At 34.0% G+C, this 18,357-nt stretch overlaps 4 protein-coding genes across 9 annotated transcripts; 2 read left to right on the top strand and 2 right to left on the bottom strand.

Moving 5' to 3' along the window:
• The first annotated feature begins 1,059 nt into the window (after positions 1-1,059).
• Positions 1,060-4,244, top strand: LOC149948640 (inositol-tetrakisphosphate 1-kinase-like). Of its 2 annotated transcripts, none has more exons than XM_090173709.1 (11): positions 1,060-1,198; positions 1,949-2,073; positions 2,157-2,181; positions 2,249-2,374; positions 2,433-2,550; positions 2,611-2,706; positions 2,810-2,853; positions 2,948-3,113; positions 3,174-3,241; positions 3,297-3,465; positions 3,521-4,241. In XM_090173709.1, the coding sequence occupies exons 2-11, from the start codon at positions 1,982-1,984 to the stop codon at positions 3,898-3,900; spliced, it is 1,284 nt and encodes a 427-aa protein (XP_090029835.1). In that variant the 5' UTR covers positions 1,060-1,198; positions 1,949-1,981; the 3' UTR covers positions 3,901-4,241. The 2 variants fall into 2 exon arrangements, with proteins under 2 accessions (XP_090029835.1, XP_090029834.1); XM_090173708.1 differs by lacking the exon at positions 1,060-1,198 and adding an exon at positions 1,513-1,536 and having other exon boundaries at positions 3,521-4,244.
• Positions 4,245-4,383: 139 nt separating this feature from the next.
• Positions 4,384-8,999, bottom strand: LOC149948639 (WD repeat-containing protein 20). Of its 2 annotated transcripts, XM_090173707.1 has the most exons (6): positions 8,865-8,998; positions 8,462-8,777; positions 8,169-8,351; positions 7,380-8,104; positions 6,729-7,314; positions 4,384-6,284 (listed from the first exon to the last, which is right to left on the bottom strand). In XM_090173707.1, exons 2-6 carry the CDS (start codon positions 8,708-8,710, stop codon positions 6,216-6,218), a joined length of 1,812 nt encoding a protein of 603 aa, XP_090029833.1. In that variant the 5' UTR covers positions 8,711-8,777; positions 8,865-8,998; the 3' UTR covers positions 4,384-6,215. The 2 variants fall into 2 exon arrangements, with proteins under 2 accessions (XP_090029833.1, XP_090029832.1); XM_090173706.1 differs by having other exon boundaries at positions 8,462-8,999.
• Positions 8,783-10,482, top strand: LOC149948638 (transmembrane protein 237). Its single transcript, XM_090173710.1, has 4 exons — positions 8,783-9,460; positions 9,531-9,846; positions 9,908-10,091; positions 10,153-10,482. Exons 1-4 carry the CDS (start codon positions 9,271-9,273, stop codon positions 10,297-10,299), a joined length of 837 nt encoding a protein of 278 aa, XP_090029836.1. The 5' UTR covers positions 8,783-9,270; the 3' UTR covers positions 10,300-10,482.
• On the bottom strand, positions 10,409-17,762 carry LOC149948637 (ral GTPase-activating protein subunit beta). Of its 4 annotated transcripts, none has more exons than XM_090173702.1 (24): positions 17,363-17,762; positions 17,104-17,305; positions 16,862-17,026; positions 16,552-16,785; positions 15,610-16,026; positions 15,270-15,548; positions 14,871-15,115; positions 14,668-14,810; positions 14,499-14,602; positions 14,202-14,441; positions 13,936-14,061; positions 13,573-13,713; positions 13,284-13,510; positions 13,119-13,229; positions 12,857-13,049; positions 12,530-12,743; positions 12,304-12,471; positions 11,747-11,990; positions 11,526-11,685; positions 11,291-11,464; positions 10,980-11,204; positions 10,778-10,916; positions 10,600-10,716; positions 10,409-10,544 (listed from the first exon to the last, which is right to left on the bottom strand). In XM_090173702.1, exons 1-24 carry the CDS (start codon positions 17,564-17,566, stop codon positions 10,430-10,432), a joined length of 4,587 nt encoding a protein of 1,528 aa, XP_090029828.1. In that variant the 5' UTR covers positions 17,567-17,762; the 3' UTR covers positions 10,409-10,429. The 4 variants fall into 4 exon arrangements, with proteins under 4 accessions (XP_090029828.1, XP_090029827.1, XP_090029829.1 ...); XM_090173701.1 differs by having other exon boundaries at positions 10,980-11,228; positions 17,363-17,761; XM_090173703.1 differs by lacking the exon at positions 13,936-14,061 and having other exon boundaries at positions 10,980-11,228; positions 17,363-17,761.
• Positions 17,763-18,357: the final 595 nt, after the last annotated feature.

Here is an 18,357-nt window from a genome sequence, read left to right as displayed (position 1 = left end):
CAATCGCGAGAGGTCACGGTCAGTAGAAAATTACATTTCCAGTTTCTGGTTTTAGTCGGTTAATATTTGGCGAAGGGTGCCCTGAACCAGTTTTTGTTATTTTTATTGTTATTATGACGCTCTAGGCCTCCAACCAGTTTATGTTTATCCACCGTATTATAAATTCCGGCGCATAAACATTATTTTAACCTACTGACAGGTGAAATTTGGTGTAGTCTCCAAATACCAGTTGGTTGGACGGTACAACTTTAATACTTGGCTAAATTTCATTCTACAGTTATATACAGAGTAATGTGACAGCTCGAGAATTAACCCTAGGGATCTGACCAACACAAACATTGGGGCCAATTGATGCAATAAAAGTTCCGGAATATGTGATTGAAATTAATTAATTACTGAAAGGAATTGAATCCAGCGCCTTCCATCGACCTCAAACTCTTTCTAATGAAATTAACATAAACGAGCGTTGTTTTGAGGAAATAAAATTACTGAAAGATGTAACAAAAAGGAGGGTTTTTGGCCTTTCTAGTCAAAACTAATACACTTCGTTTGTTAAAAACTTAAACTCATCAACGTTTGGAATCTTTCTTCCATTAATTCTACGAAAGGCTAAGGGTGTAGTCCTGTAAATCGAAATAGGCCATTTTATTATACTTTTAACAAAAACATTGTCTTGTTCATTGTCGTTTCGCGGGTAGTTTCTTTACGCGGTTCAATCGTTTCAAAAGTTATCTACACCTACTTATTTAGTCATACTGCGTCCGGGTTTTAGTATTTTGGAAAATTCTTAATGATATTTTTCTCTAAGGTTGATAATTTTTTCTAAGGTTGATATTTTTCTCTAAGGTTGGAATTTTTCAAAATGCGATATATATGACCGTTGTTTTAATGAACATAATAAGGAAGAATCGTACTTTTCAATATTTTTTCTTTTCATTTACTCGAGAACAGGTTTTTAAATATCTTGGTGGTTCCCAAAGATAAAATGAAAAGAGATTTAGGCGCCATCTTCATTACAATTCGAAAACTATAAATTACATTTCATCGTGTAACAAAAACTTTAACTGTGTTGGGAACTTTCGATTACGTAATTTATTTTACGATCACAGATTCCCGTTTCTTCTAAAGTTGGAATCACTTTTTAGCTTTGACGTCATTACGAATGAAACGATGATTAAGTAACTTAGTATTTTTTCACGTAAGTAGTAATTCTGGATAAAGTCAAGGTAGTTAAGCGATTTAATTACGTAAAATGAAAGTTATTTAGGACGATGAATGCAAGCCTTTGCAACATTCTGTTCTGCTTTTTTTCAAATCAAATTGTTTAAAATTTTGAAATATCTGAATTTCGGATTAAGTTAATATTGTCACCATTTTCCTGACAATTTTATCTCCCAAAATCATAAGTTTTTATCTTTAAACTATTTATTCTTGGTGTACAATTTGAGAAGTTGAATCAATTGCATGCCCTTGACCCAACTATTTTACGTTTTTAGTTAATATCGAAGCATTGCAAATTACAATAAAATGTTTTGGGTAATAATTTTTTAAGCCTGCCCCTTGCATCCTTCTAAGCTCCAGAAGCTAGAAGCCTGACATAATTAAGAATGTGTGTCACTTATAGAAAGTTGCACCTACACACCCAATACTTTTCTAGAAAAGCTAAGCCATTATCCACCGTGAAGCAATCAAAGTTTATAGAGCTGATAATCAAACATTATTTGCTATAGAATAACTGATTTATTAAACTTAGTATGGGGATCAGCAAATAGTACTACGACTATTCAGTATCTGCCAAAGATAAGATAAACTATTTCAGTCTCAACTAACAATCAAATTCCCCTTAATAACAAAAGTATAGTTGTAGTTTTTGCTTTGGTATAAAGTTTAGTAACCGACAATCAGTTATTTTACATTTGTTAAAATGAATATAGCGGATATTTCTTAGGATCTAGGTAGAAGAACTTTAACAAAATCAATTATGGATCACCAATCAAATAAGAGTATCGGGTATTGGTGGAGTGAAAAAAAGACAAAAAAATTTAATGTCAAGATGTTTACACAGTGTTGTCAGTAAGTATTTGCCAGTGCAGCTAGTTTAACTGGTTAAGATTTTTCTTTCTAATTATAATCTAATGTTCTATTTAAAACATCAGATCGTATGGGTTGCAGTTAGTAAGAGTGAGTACATTGTTTTAAATTATCAAATTAAGTTATAATCTGAATTATTTCCTTTTCTATCCTTCAGTTGAATTTTGACGAACCTCTAGATAATCAGGGTCCTTTTTCTGTTATTCTGCACAAGTTATCCGATATAGTGGTTAAGGCAGATCTTGGAAATCCAGAAGCCATTTGCGCCCTTAACTCTTTCGAAGTAATTCATTATACTGTAGCTAAGGATCTAGTGGCTACATTATTAACTTTTACCACAGAAATACATTGAAAATCATCCTGAGGTTGTTGTCGTTGATCCACTTTCAAATGTTTGTAAACTTCTGAACAGATGCGAACAGTACCAGCTGGTCAAGGATTGCTGTTTAGGAAAAACTGGTTGGTTTGTAGAATAATAATAAAAAATTCAACCTAATTATCAAAATTACCATTTGAAAGGAGAAGTCTTCACTCCAAATTTTGTTGAGCTTACTACCACAAATGTTGAAGAGAATGCGGAAAAATTAAAATTATTCAATGTAAATTACCCCATAGGTAGGCATTTCTTGCAAAAATAATTTAATAGTAGAATAGAAATGTTAAACTATTAACATTAATGTTATTGATTGATTTTGAATAATGTTTGAAACATTTTTAGTTTGTAAACCAGTCTTAGCGCATGGATCCAGTTTAGCCCATCAGGTATTACTAATTAACTTTGTAAAAAAAAACCTAAAAATATTGAATGTTAAGCTTAATTTCTGAGTGCGCAAAATTAAAATTTTATATTTTTCAGATGTGTTTGGTCTTTGGAGATCATGGCTTGAAAGACATAACGCTTCCTTGTGTTGCGCAAACATTTGTTTGCCACAACGCAACACTTTACAAGTTGTTCATTATTGGTAGTAAACATTTTGTCATTGAAAGGCCTTCTTTAAAAAATTTCCCTTCTGGGAGCACAGGTTAGATTTCAAATCTTAAGCTTTTCTATTTATTTTTTAAAGCAATTTATTTTTTAACAGATAGAGAAACAATTTTCTTCGATAGCCATGACATATCAAAACCTAATTCAGCCTCTTCTTTAATAAAGGTATATTTCATACCTATTTAAGAATTTTTATTTTGAACAATTATGATTATTTTAGATGGATGATGATGATCATCACACAGTTACTATGTCTCCTGATGCTAGCAAAGTTGAGAAAATTGTTAGCGTATTGCAGAAACAATTGGGTCTTGACCTCTTTGGTATAGACTTAATAATTGACAGAAGCAATGGAAACTATGCCATTATCGATATGAATGTCTTTCCTGGTACAAACAAATAAATTATTGAAATGGGATAAAATTGATGTTTTTTTAATTTTAGGTTATGATGGCGTGGAAAATGTGTGGGAACCAATGTGCCAATTATTACTAGAGAAACTAGGTTTGCTAGATGAAGATAAAGCTGTCCAACCAACAGATTTAAAGAGAATATCATACTGCGTGAATTGCTCTATTTGCTTCAAGACGATGGTGGAAATTTGCACATCTTGCGCTATGAGGACTATAATCATAGAAGAAGAAACGAAAAAAGGTGCTACTACGCACAGTGATACTTGTACGGAAGACTCTGGTATTGATATGTCAGAAGAATGTGTAAAAACCAAATCAAAAGTAGCTAGTGCTACAAAAAATGCCAGAAAACAATATACAAAAAAATCCACTGCTGTCAGTATTGGAACTGAAAAATTAATTTGTCACTAGCATTTATTTTTTAGAATAATGTTCTTTGTTGTACATATTTTTTATATCGTATATATATAATGATTTATAACGAACTAGGAAGTCTAATCATGTAAAATCTAAAAAAAAAAATTTTTAAAGTAGCTGACTGAATTTCATGAAATTTTTAGATTTATTATTTGAGCTGTCACTTTTTTCATTTTAAATGCGTATATTCTTTGAATGGTAAATTTGTAACTAAAACCACAATTCCATTAAAACAGACGTAAACAAGAAAAAATAATTATACTATATTCTAGATTTTGTAGTAATAATAACAGAATAAATTTTTCTTTTCGATATACACAACTAAATGTGGTAACTAATTAAAAAAGTTTTATTCCATCAATAAAATATCCCATTTCTAACTTTCAATTTGCAACCGTTTTTTTTTATTATTGAAACTGCAACTTACAACCATGTAAATATTGGAATTTTTTATTTACATGGAGAGGTGATGGTTGGTTTTTATGTTCAGACTCCAGTACACCAAACATTTCTTAAGGCCTAAAAAACACACCCATTCTAATATGACCGCATTTCCGCACCTTTTTATAATTTTTTTCATAATTACAAAAGTATTTACAAACTATTTCCAAAAAAAGTCAAGAAGCCACTATTTAGGTCTTGTGAAATTTAAAAACATGTATGTACAGGGGAAATAGCATTAAATTTTTTTATCTTCCATTCTGTACATAGTTATTTTATAAAATCTAACAAAAGTCATTTTTTTGACTCTGTACTCGATTTGCATTAGTATATTTTCCCATTTGTATCACCTACGTAACATTCAACTATCCCATTTTACACTTTCAATAAATTTGGCATAGGTTGTTAGAAATTAAAAAGGATAAATTAAATAAGGGTGCATCATCCATTCGATGGCAGATTAAACACCGACTAAATTTATCTTTTTTTTATAAATTAAATACTTCCCTAATAAAGAAATTTAAAACACTATATAAGAATGAGAAGGAGAATGTTCGATGTAATAAATATCTCCGTATCGCACATAGTTGATACATATATATTTATATGTTCTACAGCTATTTTTAAATGCTGAAATGTTTAAGAAGTGTTTACAATAAAAAGCAAAATAATTTTATAAATAAAGTTACGTTCATTAAAATTTTAAAAATTAATAATTTTGTAAGATGTATATTAAGCATCGATAACCCTCGATTAAACCTGGCTCCACAATTATATTTGACTATAACTGTTTTTTAATCTAATCAAATACACCTAACCCAAAATATAAAAATGATACCCTAGATTTTTATCAGACCACATCTCAACAATTATTGGCACAAGGACTATTTCAAAAATTCTAATAGTACTTGTTATGTCTGATATTATTTAAAAATTTTAAAAAATTAATGATAAGAAAAAAAGTAGCAAAGGAAACAAAAATTAGACTAGAACATTTTTGACTAGTTTATAATAATTTAAAAAAATATTAAATACAGACATCTTTGAAGAATTATCTGTAATAGTAATAGGAAAAAAGGTTCTGGGCTAGTTAACTTATGTAGTTGAGAATGAGAAACAAATTGAGCCATAATTTTACATTTCCTGTAGAAAATGAACTGAATTATTTTTCTCATCTGAAATAATTTTATGTAGCTATATTAGGGGTATTCTTTGAGTTGACTGTAGTTAAATTTATTGCATAATAGGCTAAGTAGTTTTAATACGTTACTTTCAAAACGTATTTCTATTATTATTATTAAAATTAATTAAGGCAAAAAAAACACTCTGAACATGATTGGTTAAGTTTTAAATAACTAAGTCACACATCTGATAATAGCTCATCTTTAATTAAATAATTATACTAGATATAGCACACTTTTTTAACTAGACATTTCAAAAGTAGCCCCGAGAACTACTTTTTGATTACAAATATGAAATACGCAATCAAAAAATGTGATTATACATTTTTTAACTACATCGCTAAATTTATTTGGAAGCCTGGATAAGTTTTTATTTTCTTGTGGCATGAAATTTGATTCTACAAAGAGTAAATTATTTTTTCCTTTGGAATTCTTTCTAGTTTAGTGTTCAGGATTTTCCAATATTGTTTTTAGGACTTAATAGACTCGAGGATAAGATTTTACGCGTAGAAGACTAGCACTGGATGATTTCACTATATTAAGTTAAATCATTCAAAAACATTCAAAACTATGGTACCCATCCAAAAAAGTTCCACAATCACCCAAGATGTTTTACTCTGTATCACACAATGTTAGAATTATGTCAACTTTAAAATAATAAAGGACCGTAATCTATAATAGTAACAGCTATACAACTGTTCCTCCATTCGGATTGCTCAAATTTGGACTGGCCAATTGTTGAGCAGCTTGAAGGCCCTATTCAAGCAAAATACAAATCATGTAGGAACATTTCTGTGAGACAAACATTAAAAAATTAAAAGCCACTAACATGCCAATAAGTATTTCAATAAAATAAAACACAAAAATTAAAAGTTTAAAATGTTTTTCTCTGCGTCGCGAGCTTAAGCTTTTTAATACTTTATTGACACGCGCGTTTCCAAAATCTTTATTGACTCCAGCTATCTTCAATAACTATAGCTAGTGATGTAGAAAAAACATTTACACCTGAGCTCACGTATTTTATTGAAACACCTATTGAAAGAATCATAAAAGAAGTGAGAAATAGATATTTGCATGACCAACCAAATAATTATTTTATAATTTTGCATACTAACTATTCAGCTATACAAATCCCATTTCAATACCAAATCTTAGTTTAAACTAATCTCACACTACATTGCTTGAAAATTGAAAACTCACAACTTTTCCTGGTCTGACCCAAGTGCAAACGTATCCTTCTTGGCATGCTGTTACAACGCAATCTTCCCTGAAGACCAAAGCTGTCAATCTTTCATGAGCTATTTTCTTACACACTAAAGGTTCCAACATTGGTACATCATCTAGTCGAGGGCACAACTGAGTTCCAATCAAACGTACTGGGTCTTCCAATATTCTGTTATGCGAAGATTTGTTTATATTGTTTTTTTCGCTATTTCGAGATGCAAGACTGAAGTTCCTTTTGTGCTCTTTCTCAGTCTTTTTCTCTTTCTCGAGAGACGAGGTCTTTCCACCAGAGCTAACCGTATCTCCACCTGTTAGTCCTCTAACACCACTGCTAGTATTTAAGGTGAAAGGTGGCAAGATTAGACTGCTATCAGACACGTAACCCTCTTTTGGTAAGCAATTGCCTTGTGAACCACCAACATTGTTGCACTTTCCCAAAGCAGCCAATTGAGAAGGACTGCTAAGTAAAACACTAGTACGAGTCCTGCCTAAAGGCTGTTTCAAAACATCTTCAGTCAAATCCCACAAACATAGTTGAGTATCTTGTCCAACTGAACCAAACCTACAAAAATGATATACATTATTTCAAACTGGTCATCATTCGAGGGTGGAATAACCTTTAATTACCTATAAGAAGTTATATTAAGTGGCCTTCCTTCTGAGGAGGTACAATTAGAAGTAGTACTATTGGTTTTATTCGGTACAGTTGTGGTACCAATAGACCCATTGCTTTTAATCATTCCAGTATCATTTTGCAGGACTGTGTTAGAATGTTCATTGCCTATTTCTTCATCACTACCGCTAAAATCTAACAAGTCTAATTCACTATAACACGTTGTGTAGGAATCAAATGAAACAACGCTAACCCACGATTTGTGTCCATGACCTCTAGCAACTACACGTTTATCATGGAAAGACCAGACAGTTACTAGGTCATCTTCCCCTCCTGTTACGACGTATTTGCCATCTGGACTCCAACATACGCACAATAAGCCACCAAAAAAGCTGCGTACTAATCCTATTAGGTCCATAGTGTCGTAATCAAAAATCCTAAGAAAGCCATCCTGACTCACAGTGGCCAAATATTTGGAGCATGGTGAAAATGCAAATTCATTCAAAGCTCCTTCTCCTATAACCCACCTATAAAGCGGGTTTCGCGTACTTTTAGTTTTACATGTATAAACCGCAAATCCCTCTCCTTGTTTAAATAACTGATAATGAGGAGGTGTAGTTCCGCATGGAAGATCTTCTTTATAAACGTACATTTGACCACTACTATGAGATACCAAAAACAAATTTGGAGAGCCAGGCAACCATTTCAGGCAAGTAACTTTTGTTTTATCTATTAGTCTCTGAAAAGAGTAATAATCAGTTAGCTCAGAAAATATAATCTATGATTAAATAAACAAGATGTACCTCTTCATTATATAATTTACTCATTTCCTTTTTGGTTGGATCTATGAGTTGAATCTGCCCAGCAGAGAAACCAACAAGAAGAGCGACACTTTCGCTACTAACTGTCATCTGATTAAAATCATGACTTGTTGGATAAGTTCCTTTATAAACTCTTTTATCAACTGGTTTGGATAAATCTGCTGCCTAAAAAAGTTCGAGCACCAAGAATTAGTTTTGCATTTTAAGAATGGTAATGCAATAAATAAGGTAATAGCTCAAAAACTCAATAAATGTTCGTTTGGGCCAAGGCTTACTTTTTTAACACCCTTGTACATGTACACGTAAAGCTCTCTTCCAACGTTCAAGCAAATGCGATCTCCGTTTCCAGACGGATCGGGTAAGTGAACAAACGATACTTTTACCGGTGTATTAGCTTGGGCATTAAAGCCTACCCTATTGGGCCTCGAATATTCGCCTAGAGTCATTAGTTTATAAGTTCCTTCTCTTGTAATAAATTGTGTTTTAAGTTCGTCCTTGCCACCACCTTCGCACTGCACCGCCATTTTATTGAAACCTCCTTAGGGTGGCGAAAGCCGGATTATCATCGCGAATATTAGAAAACATATCTCTCTACATTTTATAAAGGTACTTTATATTACAACTCCTATGCCAATATTATAAATTGTTGAGAACAACTCATAAAACAGCTTAAATTACCATTTATTTTACGTAACCTTCCATTATCAAATTCGCTCCCGAACCGCGGTGAAATAACGCGAATAAAAACCATTAAACATTCATTTATTTTTCCAACCAATAAGATCGAAGAAAGTTCATTCGCTAGATGGGGTTTATATAGGTTTATAGGTTTATTTTGCCGTACAGAGGTACACCCTTTTGAAACAGGGCGGCTCCTAGAACAAACATGGCTGAATATGTAGCGAGTATTGGATCATTTATTAGTCCACACAGCTGCTATTACTCAAATGTCGTTGTGTTTATCAAAATTTCCATTTGTTTAGAGAAAAGTCAATGACACATTGACACCTAACATGAAATAAATAAAGAGGAGCAGTGCAGCTCTAACCACACCGTACTTTAACTCAACATAAATTTATTTACTATGACTGATCATAATAGAGACAAACAAAAGGGGCGTCTGAGACCAAAATTAAAATCCACAAGTCATCCAGCTGAAAGAACAAATGAAGGGTTTCCAGAACTAAACTCTCAAAGTAAAAGTGACTATGGGAGGAAATATGGGACACAACCAGCTAGTATTCCCCTTAATAAAATATTCATAGAAGTAGAAGGTATCAAATACTTCGTTGTTAAGAAGTAATTTGTGCCGGTGGTATTAATACATCCTTAATTTATTTTCAGATGGTTTCAAACAAGTCAATCAAGATTCATTAAAACAAAAAAACATGATGGATTCCCAAAATTCCCTATCCAAACTTTCCAAAGAAAACATTTTTAAAAATTTGGCCTATAAAAGTCATTTATATTTCCATAAATTTAGCACTCTATGTCATGGATTATTTGCTGGCATAGCCATATGGCACTGTGTTGTCATTTTCAACCTCGCACCTGCAAATGAGTGGACCGACTTTGTACCACATTATAGTCATTTAGCGTATAGCTATCAAAGCATTTTCTACTTTTTAAATGTGATATGCGTTATATCAGTATTAGACAGGTTTGTTTAATAAGCAGCTTTTAACTATTTAAAGAAAACTAAGACGTTTGTTTAATTTCAGATTTGATGTATCCAATAAAAAATGGGATTCAATTGTCAACTTTTATAAGCAACGCAACCCAATTATACTAACGCTACTTTTATATCCAGTATCGTTAATAATAACTGTATCCATAACCAATATCGACCATATGGTGGCAAGTTATAAATTTTCAAATAAAACTACATGGTTTAAAGATATGTCAGTAAGTATGGTGATGCCATTAGTTCTATTAAATTCATACTCACATAAATATATTGTTTAAGAAATTGGGTATTCATGTCACAGAGAAACTGGAAGCATGGCAATGGTTAATTCTAGTTAGGACCCTCTTGGTTTCTTGCAGTTGGTGTTTGATAGCTATACAAACTGAAAATGATTTTTTTCTCCAACAACTAAGCGAAAACTCTTAAATTTGGGACCAGAAAAGATACAGTTTTGTAAAAAGAACAAAGTCTTTATACACTTGTAATAATATTAATTACAAACTAACCTGATTAAATAAATCTACTGTTTTTTTTTAAATAAATAACCGGTATAAACTTAATCACATGATGTAAACAAGGATGTGAAAAATTCAGCTTCTTTCATTTGAAGGTGAAATCGTTCAACAATTTCTTGAATTTTGTGTCGTCTCCTCACGTGTGGTGGGATGAAACTGAGAATTTAATCAAATAAATCAATGAAATTTAATGATTTCAAGGTCTTCATACCTATCCGTATCTAATCTTCGGCGCCTACAAAGATTTAGAGTAGTTTGTCTAACCATCATACCCAAGATTCTGCGGCTTACTACCATACCATCAACTAATGGTAATGCAAGGCTAATTCTGAAAAAAAAATTATATATAAAGTAACTAACCTACGAAATTTAATTTCTTCAAACATTACTTTCCGACCGGTCCTTGCATTTTTATCCTAAATAAACCATTTTTGAGCGTGTGAATAAATATTATGAAAGAATCTTTCTCAGTTAACCGTTGCACTAACGAGGATTCCAAACCAGTAGATGTTTCATTTAGCATTTCATCTAAATTAAAAGGGTCATTTTAATCATGCCTAAATAGAATTAAAAAGGGAAGAAAAACCTTACTTGTCGGAAAAAACATGTAATCCTCGAAATTCTCTAGCCAAACCACAAAAATTTTCGTATCATAGCCACAGTGGGTTTGGCTACGTCCAAATTTTCTTCCAGAAGATCTTGTTTGACCAACATTTAACCCTTCAGATGTAGAATTTTCGAGATTTAGGGATAGAGTTCTTGGTTTGGAATTTGATGTCAAAGATGATTCAGAATCTGTGGACAGGCTGTCTGGATCTTTAGTGGAAGAATCAAAATTGACTAGATAACAAAAAGACAGACTGTAAAACAAATTCTATATAAGGGAACAGGAAAATACTTGCCTTTAGACCTCAGAACAGGTTCTTCAGCAATTTCATTTTCATTTTTTTTAGCCTGTTCATTTTTGTACTGTTTTGACGGAACCACAAAAGCAACTTCACAAGATGCATCTGCCCAATAGAGCACTTGTCTTTGTCCATTGTAAAGACTTCCACCATGATCAATAAAATGACGATCTAAAAAAATTATATTAATTTAACTATATACAAAACATTCCATAATAACCCAAATGACTACCTGGAATAGGTGGAGGATTATTGCTACTTGCAGAAATGGTTTTGACATTCCATGATGTGCGCGTATGACCAGTCCATCCTATATGTTTTGCCACTTCAACTGGCCACCCCAAAGACAATAAAAATTCCAAGAAATGAGGACTAACTAGCTGGCTTGAACCCTTGAATTGAACTTTATTTACCTTGAATTGCCTTTGAATAAACTATTAACCAAGTACTTACCACATTTGATAAAATTTCATTAACATCTTTTTGTCCTTTTTTAACATAAAACACAAAGGCAGTGTCATAGGTTCGATTAGACATTGTATCTAAACCATCCAACTGACTTGCAAAACCATGCTGATTGGAATCAAGAGCCATTAATGGAGGCATAGGTTGTGTTAGAGTCTCTTTGATGGAATCAGACGTTAGAAACCCAAAATGAGACAGAAAAAGTCTGGCAGTTTGAAAGTCCTGACATAATCTGGATGAAGCAGAGAATATATTAGACAAAAAAAGGGCTATAATGGAGGGGTGGATAAATTTTTGAGAAGTTGGATGGGCGAGGCAACTATATTTATATTTTTAATTCACTTTGAGCTGACCAAAAATTTGGTGGTGGCAATTACATTATTTGTCCCTCCCCTGGTCCTATGCAGTATCAATTGAGAGGCTTCTTTGTCACTCATCCTGACAAATATTCCCAAAAAAATGCTACCCAGGGCAGATAATCCTCTCCAACCACCTAGCTAAGCTACTGTCCCTACTGTAATTAAATTAAGTAATCACATCCTTACTCGGGTTGTTTGCATTCATTTTCAATGCTTGGAGATTCTGGAATGTTGAATTTACTTTGAGCAGCGTCTTCAAAAAGAACTTGTTTCTCCATTAGTTTGGACAATTTATCAAATCCAGAAATAGATGGATTTCCAATAACATCTTCCATTTTAGGTATGCTAAAATCACTGGTGAAAGAGATTTGAATAATATCATACACACAATGGCAATAAATAAGTTATCTACGCTTGGCATTGGGGAATCTTGCGAATTGAATCTGGAAAATATTGCTGTTTTGTTGCAAAATGAACACCCGGATCTTTAAATGGACTCGGCCGATTTGGATGAACAGTACTGAGTTTACTACCCAATTTGTGTCTCGGTAAGTGCCTTAACTGCATTGCCCATGCGTGTTTTCCAAAAGGACCACGAATCAGAGCAGTTACGGTAGGCTGGGGATCTATTAAATTAAAATGTATTACATGGTTTAAACTAAAGGAGGTTAATAAAAGTGATCGCAATGGGGTCTTTCTGTAAGATTTAGAGCATTTATAGTACAAATGATTCTTGTACCTTGGTCATTTCCTAAGTGCTGTTCTAGTAGAGCCAAAATGGCGGAATTATTAATTGAATAATAACGAAAATACGAAACAGCCTGTTCTTGCAAAACTGGTCCTCTACTCCAACTATTGCAATGTTGAAGTAAAGATTCTTCATCTAAGAGTGACGATAAAGTTTCAGGTCCAGATAATGTGGGAAAGTAGCCCTTTATGGTAAACATAACCATTAGCTAATAATTGTACATTTTTCGATAAAATTTGGCAAGCAACCTTACCACCAAATCCATTATGCAAGTTAGTACAGATTCAGCAGCATCTTTTACTCTCATGGATGCTGGTTTCAGTTCTTTATCAGCCTTAAACTTTGGAGTTTCACCAGATTTTCCCTGTAAATGGTTTACATTTGTAACCACCCAGGATTCGTTTTTAAGTAACATTACCTTGGACTTCGAGCCACAGATTCCCAGTTCAATAACTTCCAGAACAGTATGGACACTGTCTTTTTCCACTAGTAGAACCGGGTGCTCTAAGAGCCAAGTCGTAACACACTGATAAGCAGCCACAATAGTGGAATGCAAATCTTTTGAATGAGAGGGTGGAGGTCTTGAGCACTGATATACAATATAATCACAGATCCATTTGACAGCACGTTTACACTCTGACACGTCTATTTAAGAAAAAATTTATAATGAACAAAAGAATATTTAAAAAAGTCAAGATTATCGGTACCTTGATTTGGAAAATGAATTCTGGCTAAACCCGAAAGAACTTCTAAAGCAGCCAATGAAATATTCAAGTCGGTTTTCCAGGAGGAAATGAGGCGATGACAAATCAAATAAGTTGCACGGACAAATAACGCGTACGCTGAATCTGATAAAGGATGCCAATGAAATATTAATTTATGTAGAAAGCTTGAAAAAAAAGCACCATTAATAAGATATTATCAGATTGCATGGAGAACAAATGTTAGAAATTACTACGCCAAGACAAAAGTTTAAATCTGAAAGCCCCGAAGGATAGAAAATGGGGTTCCAGAGAAAGTTGTTACAGTTGAGAAGAGACATTTGAGGGTTGAATTTTGATTATTTTTACCAGATGCAGTAATTTCGGAGCTTTCAGACCAACTGTCTAACTCGAAGCTTGCATGACTCTCGACTGAAATTGAAGAAGGTAAACTGCCAGGCTCAGATGGCTCTATTTCAGACTCTGGGGTTGTATCTGCGCAAAAACAATTTTCCTAACGCAGTTAAGCAACTACTCGACAAAAGCAAAAAAATCACAACACAAGTGCAATAGAAAGAAAATATACATAGAGATCACGAAACCACAGTCAATTAAAGTTGAATTTAAATGTTTACCCGAGCATAAAAGTACAGCAACAGATTCTGATGGTTTTACATCTTGGAAAGATTCTTGAGTGAATTGTTCAACTTCTTCTACAGTTGCTGAGTCCTGGACACATTGAAAAAGACCACCCAACAGCATCTGGGTATTGGTTGAATCAGTTTCACCTTGAAGCGCATTGATAAGAAGATTCATAAGGCGAGGTCGTAAGGTTTGGAACATTATAGGGGGTTTATCACTTGATCCAATTAACTCTGTGAAAATTAATTTAGTCAGTTAAATTTTCAGTTTCAGGTTGCTAGTTCAAAAACCTTTGATAGGAAGATCTCTGAAATGCAATGAAAGAGGCAACATTGAAAGTAGAATTTGAATTGAAGCTCTTCTTAAATCAACGATGGATGAATTTGGCTGGGGTCTACGTTTAAATCGCTTTTTAAAATAGGATTTCATAATTTTTATTAAAAAAAACTTTTTTATTACGTCAATTTAAGATCTCGTTCAGGGAGAACGTGTTCGAGAGTGGAGAGAAAATGAGGCAGCAAAACCATGCAACCATCTAGATCCTGTCTGAAAAGATCGCAAGAATTCAAAAGAATACTGGAGGCTACTTGTCCCAGTTTCTTCTACAGGAAAATTAAATATTAAATGAAATATTTAAAATCCAAAAAGTTAGATTGAACTACCTTTCCTCCAGAAAGGCCATACTGTAATGCTAAATAAAATCGAGCCAAGTAAACAGGCAGTATATCTTCACCCGTTCTTTTGGCGCAAAAGATTCTGCACAAAGCTCCAATGGCTTCAGCTTGGCCTGCTTCAAAATTCTCTACAGTCAAATTGGGAGGAATTTCGATTGAATCTGGCATGGCTGGTCCAGCAACATTCTTATTATCAATAACGAGGGAACTTGGTCTTCGACTAACAGCTCCAGCTAAAAGATAAAACAATTATTTTAAAGATTATAGTGTTACCAAGTGATAGTAATAATTGGTGTTTATTGTACTGGAAATACAAAGTGTATGAACTTATTGGACGCTCTGTCTTGTGCAATAACAAAATAAAATTTAAAACAATTTTAGTCTTACAATCCCCGCTTGATCTCGTAATGATACCAGATCCAATAAGCGCTGCTTCAAAAAGCCAACTGCCAAAAAGGTGCAAAATTGAATTGCACTGTGGTCTAGATGGAGATAAACAATTGTGGTGTCCAGGTATAAAACACGAGGATGAGGTAGTGTTCCCTGGAGATTGAGCGGAGCTTTGAACTGGCTGTTGATGGCTTGGTTGGATGTTAGGAGGAGGAGGTGGAATTGAAGATGATCTTGATGTTAGTCCTGCTATTAAACTTGTTCTTGGTTGATGGACTGTAACAGAAATAATACTGAAAAACAATGATAATAATTTATAAATAATTTTTTAATTTACTTTTTCCAGGGCCTGATGACTTTGGAATAACGTTACGTCGAAGATGGGGCGGAGTGATAGAAACAGACTGAATGGTAGCAGTTGTGGTTGGATGAACTTTCGCAGGGATCATTGTCGGTTGGGTTGCTATTTCTTCAATCTGAAGGCGGCCCAGTCCCAAAAAAGAGTTGATGAGGGTCGAAATTCCATGCATGGCTTTGAAGAAGACTTGAGGCAGAGAAGAAAGACAAGGGTGTTGGCAAGGGTCGATAACCATCTCACTCGACAGTGCAAAATGGTAGAACTTAGGGGTTTGACTGATCACTTCAGGACGACTAAGATAAACTGGATTTCCAAGGGTGTGCAGAAATCTGAACCAAGTCTGCGCAATATTGTAATTGATCATTTCAGTTGGAACAAGGTTTTGTTCAATCTCACCTAAGTTTTGAAAATAAAACATAATTATCAGGAAATTAAATGTATACACTTGGTATGGACATAAGCCTGGGTTCGTAAAGAGTTCACTAAACCAATTTATTAAAGAACATAACCCAAAGACTAAATCGGAATTCCTTAAAATCATTATCTGGTATGTTCATTTTTTAACTGAACAGGGTCCATTTTCTTTGCGCCAGTGGCAAAGCAATGAATTTGAAAATGTGTTACTGCTGACATCCAACATAGCCCTGCCTATTTCTCTAGGTCAGAAATCCATACCTCTAATTGGAATGCTTATTGCGGCAGATTTTTGTCTCGATGTGGCTGACGGTTTTTTTGACGTCAATATGTTAACTTAACAAACAACTACGTGAGAGAGATTTTTGATCTCATAGGCGGGGCCAAAGCCGTCAGTGTTAGCTTACGATACGGTATACGGCAGAATAAGCATTCCACTTAGAGGTATGGATTCCTGTCCCAGCATTTCAAGTGAAATAAAAAGAAACAATGGAGAATGATATTCACTCAGTTTAACTTCAGGTAAATGTTCTCCATAGAGGAATTGCAAAACTCGAGATGTTAATGCTAAATTGACTTTGTTCCATTGGTCAACGAGAACCACTCGGTGGCGCCAGCTACAGCAGAGCTCTCTGAATGTTTTCCACAATGGTGGTGACGGGAAACAGCGATGACAAGCCAAAAGCCAAACTTTAAATAAAACACCCAATATTCTTTCACCGAGCTTGCTACTGATGTCATCTGCATGACAAAAAATTTTAATATTTTATTACATTGAACAATAACCAAACTATATCAAAATAGATAATATTTAAACCTTGAACTGTTGGTGGAGATAGTAAAGTGTCATTTATGGCAAGGAGAAATATTAGAATGGTGTCCCAGGTTTCCCTTTCTAAAATGTTTGATTCATGAGCCAATGTTTCCAGCGTTCTCAGCACACGATGACACAATACAGCCTGTCTACTTATAGTATCATCACCTTCCAATACAATAAAATGTGTAAGTACACCAAAAAAATAAGTGGACTTCATTTAACAAATAACAAAATATACGAACTACTCTCTGTTCTTGGTACAAAAAGGTTATACAAATGTTGTATCATTTTCCTAGCATAGATATTAGGATCATCACAAACTGGCTTTGGAATGCAGACCTTGGGTTCTTTGGTTAAAACAGTCAACCAGTCACAATAGATGCTAACGCAATCACGAATGGCTTCATGCTCAGTCAATGGCAAATCAAGTCCAAAGCAAATAACCTGCAATTTTATTTGGAATTTTACAAAAACATAAAACGAGTAAGGCAGAAGGTTTACCTCCATCGCCCATTGAACTTCTTTTTCACTTTTGAGTGTACATGGTTCACAGTTTGTTGCACTTACACCGAAAGTGGAAGGCAGTGATTTCATGACTGCCACCACAATATCCCTGCCAACAGAGCTGGGAAATTTGTGCAAAACACTCCATCTACGTTCTTCTACTTGTAGACTTACTGGTATTGAGACCCACTCCGAATACATTGCATAATTTTTAAGTTAGGAGCTAAAACCTTTATGACATTTCCATCCCCACAGCCACAGCCACAGCCACAGCCACAGCCATTCCTTACAAAGGCTTCGGGAGAGACTTCCTCTTTGACACTAAACGGGAAAGAAGGTAAGAGGGGGAACCGAATCCGACCGATGGGAGAATGAGTGAGTGAGTCGTGCTCTCTCTAATAACCTTGAGTCGTGCTGTCCGTCCGTCGGATCGCTGTAGATTTTTAGGGGGCGCGACTTCAATCAAGGATTCTATATTTCTAACAAGTTGGCAAGCCAAAATATACCTCTCCTCGGAAGAATAGTTCTTTCTATAAATTTTTTACGCTTATCCAACTTGTTAAAAGTAGGAGTATAACATGTTGCTCTTACGTCACAAGACTTAGTTTTGGCAAAATTATCTTAAAGATATATCTCCGCAATTCCGAGTTATTTACTAAAAACGTAATCCCGGTTCAATCCCGCCCGGTATAAAATTTTAATTATAATTAAAATAATTGAGACGAAACAACCGAGTATAATTTATTCAGAATATTACAAATTAAGTAGTTACAACAGCGAGTTGGACGTACTAAAACAATGCATAATTGAATTTAACCCTCTTTACGGTACAAGTTTATCAGTTAAATATAATACGAAGCCAATTTTTGTGAAAGAAATATCTACAGAGGGTATTTGTATTTTTCTCGCTTACGAAATATTTGCCGCATCTTTAACGCTCATTTTATTTCAAATTAAACATCTTAAAGGAAATATAACCTCTGGTATTTCTG

The sequence above is a fragment of the Leiobunum rupestre genome, chromosome 4 (genome assembly GCF_980474605.1).
Source record: "Leiobunum rupestre chromosome 4, qqLeiRupe1.1.hap1, whole genome shotgun sequence".
In the NCBI taxonomy this organism is placed as follows: Eukaryota; Metazoa; Arthropoda; class Arachnida; order Opiliones; family Sclerosomatidae; genus Leiobunum; species Leiobunum rupestre.
The sequence above is the reverse complement of the archived record's forward strand: the minus strand, read 5'-3'. Positions and strand labels throughout refer to the sequence as shown.

Coding starts and splice junctions, on each gene's coding strand:
- LOC149948640 (XM_090173708.1), top strand. Junction 3,114..3,173: donor TTTCCCTTCTGGGAGCACAG/GTTAGATTTCAA, acceptor ATTTTTTAACAG/ATAGAGAAACAATTTTCTTC. Junction 3,466..3,520: donor CGATATGAATGTCTTTCCTG/GTACAAACAAAT, acceptor TTTTAATTTTAG/GTTATGATGGCGTGGAAAAT.
- LOC149948639 (XM_090173706.1), bottom strand. CDS start 8,710: ATGGCGGTGCAGTGCGAAGGTGGTGGCAAGGACGAACTTAAAACACAA. Junction 8,105..8,168: donor GTAAATTATATAATGAAGAG/GTACATCTTGTT, acceptor TACTCTTTTCAG/AGACTAATAGATAAAACAAA. Junction 6,285..6,728: donor GGGTCAGACCAGGAAAAGTT/GTGAGTTTTCAA, acceptor TTGCTTGAATAG/GGCCTTCAAGCTGCTCAACA.
- LOC149948638 (XM_090173710.1), top strand. CDS start 9,271: ATGACTGATCATAATAGAGACAAACAAAAGGGGCGTCTGAGACCAAAA. Junction 9,461..9,530: donor AATATTCATAGAAGTAGAAG/GTATCAAATACT, acceptor ATTTATTTTCAG/ATGGTTTCAAACAAGTCAAT. Junction 10,092..10,152: donor CATGGTTTAAAGATATGTCA/GTAAGTATGGTG, acceptor ATATTGTTTAAG/AAATTGGGTATTCATGTCAC.
- LOC149948637 (XM_090173701.1), bottom strand. CDS start 17,566: ATGTATTCGGAGTGGGTCTCAATACCAGTAAGTCTACAAGTAGAAGAA. Junction 15,116..15,269: donor TACGAGATCAAGCGGGGATT/GTAAGACTAAAA, acceptor TTTATCTTTTAG/CTGGAGCTGTTAGTCGAAGA. Junction 12,744..12,856: donor GCACTTAGGAAATGACCAAG/GTACAAGAATCA, acceptor TTAATTTAATAG/ATCCCCAGCCTACCGTAACT.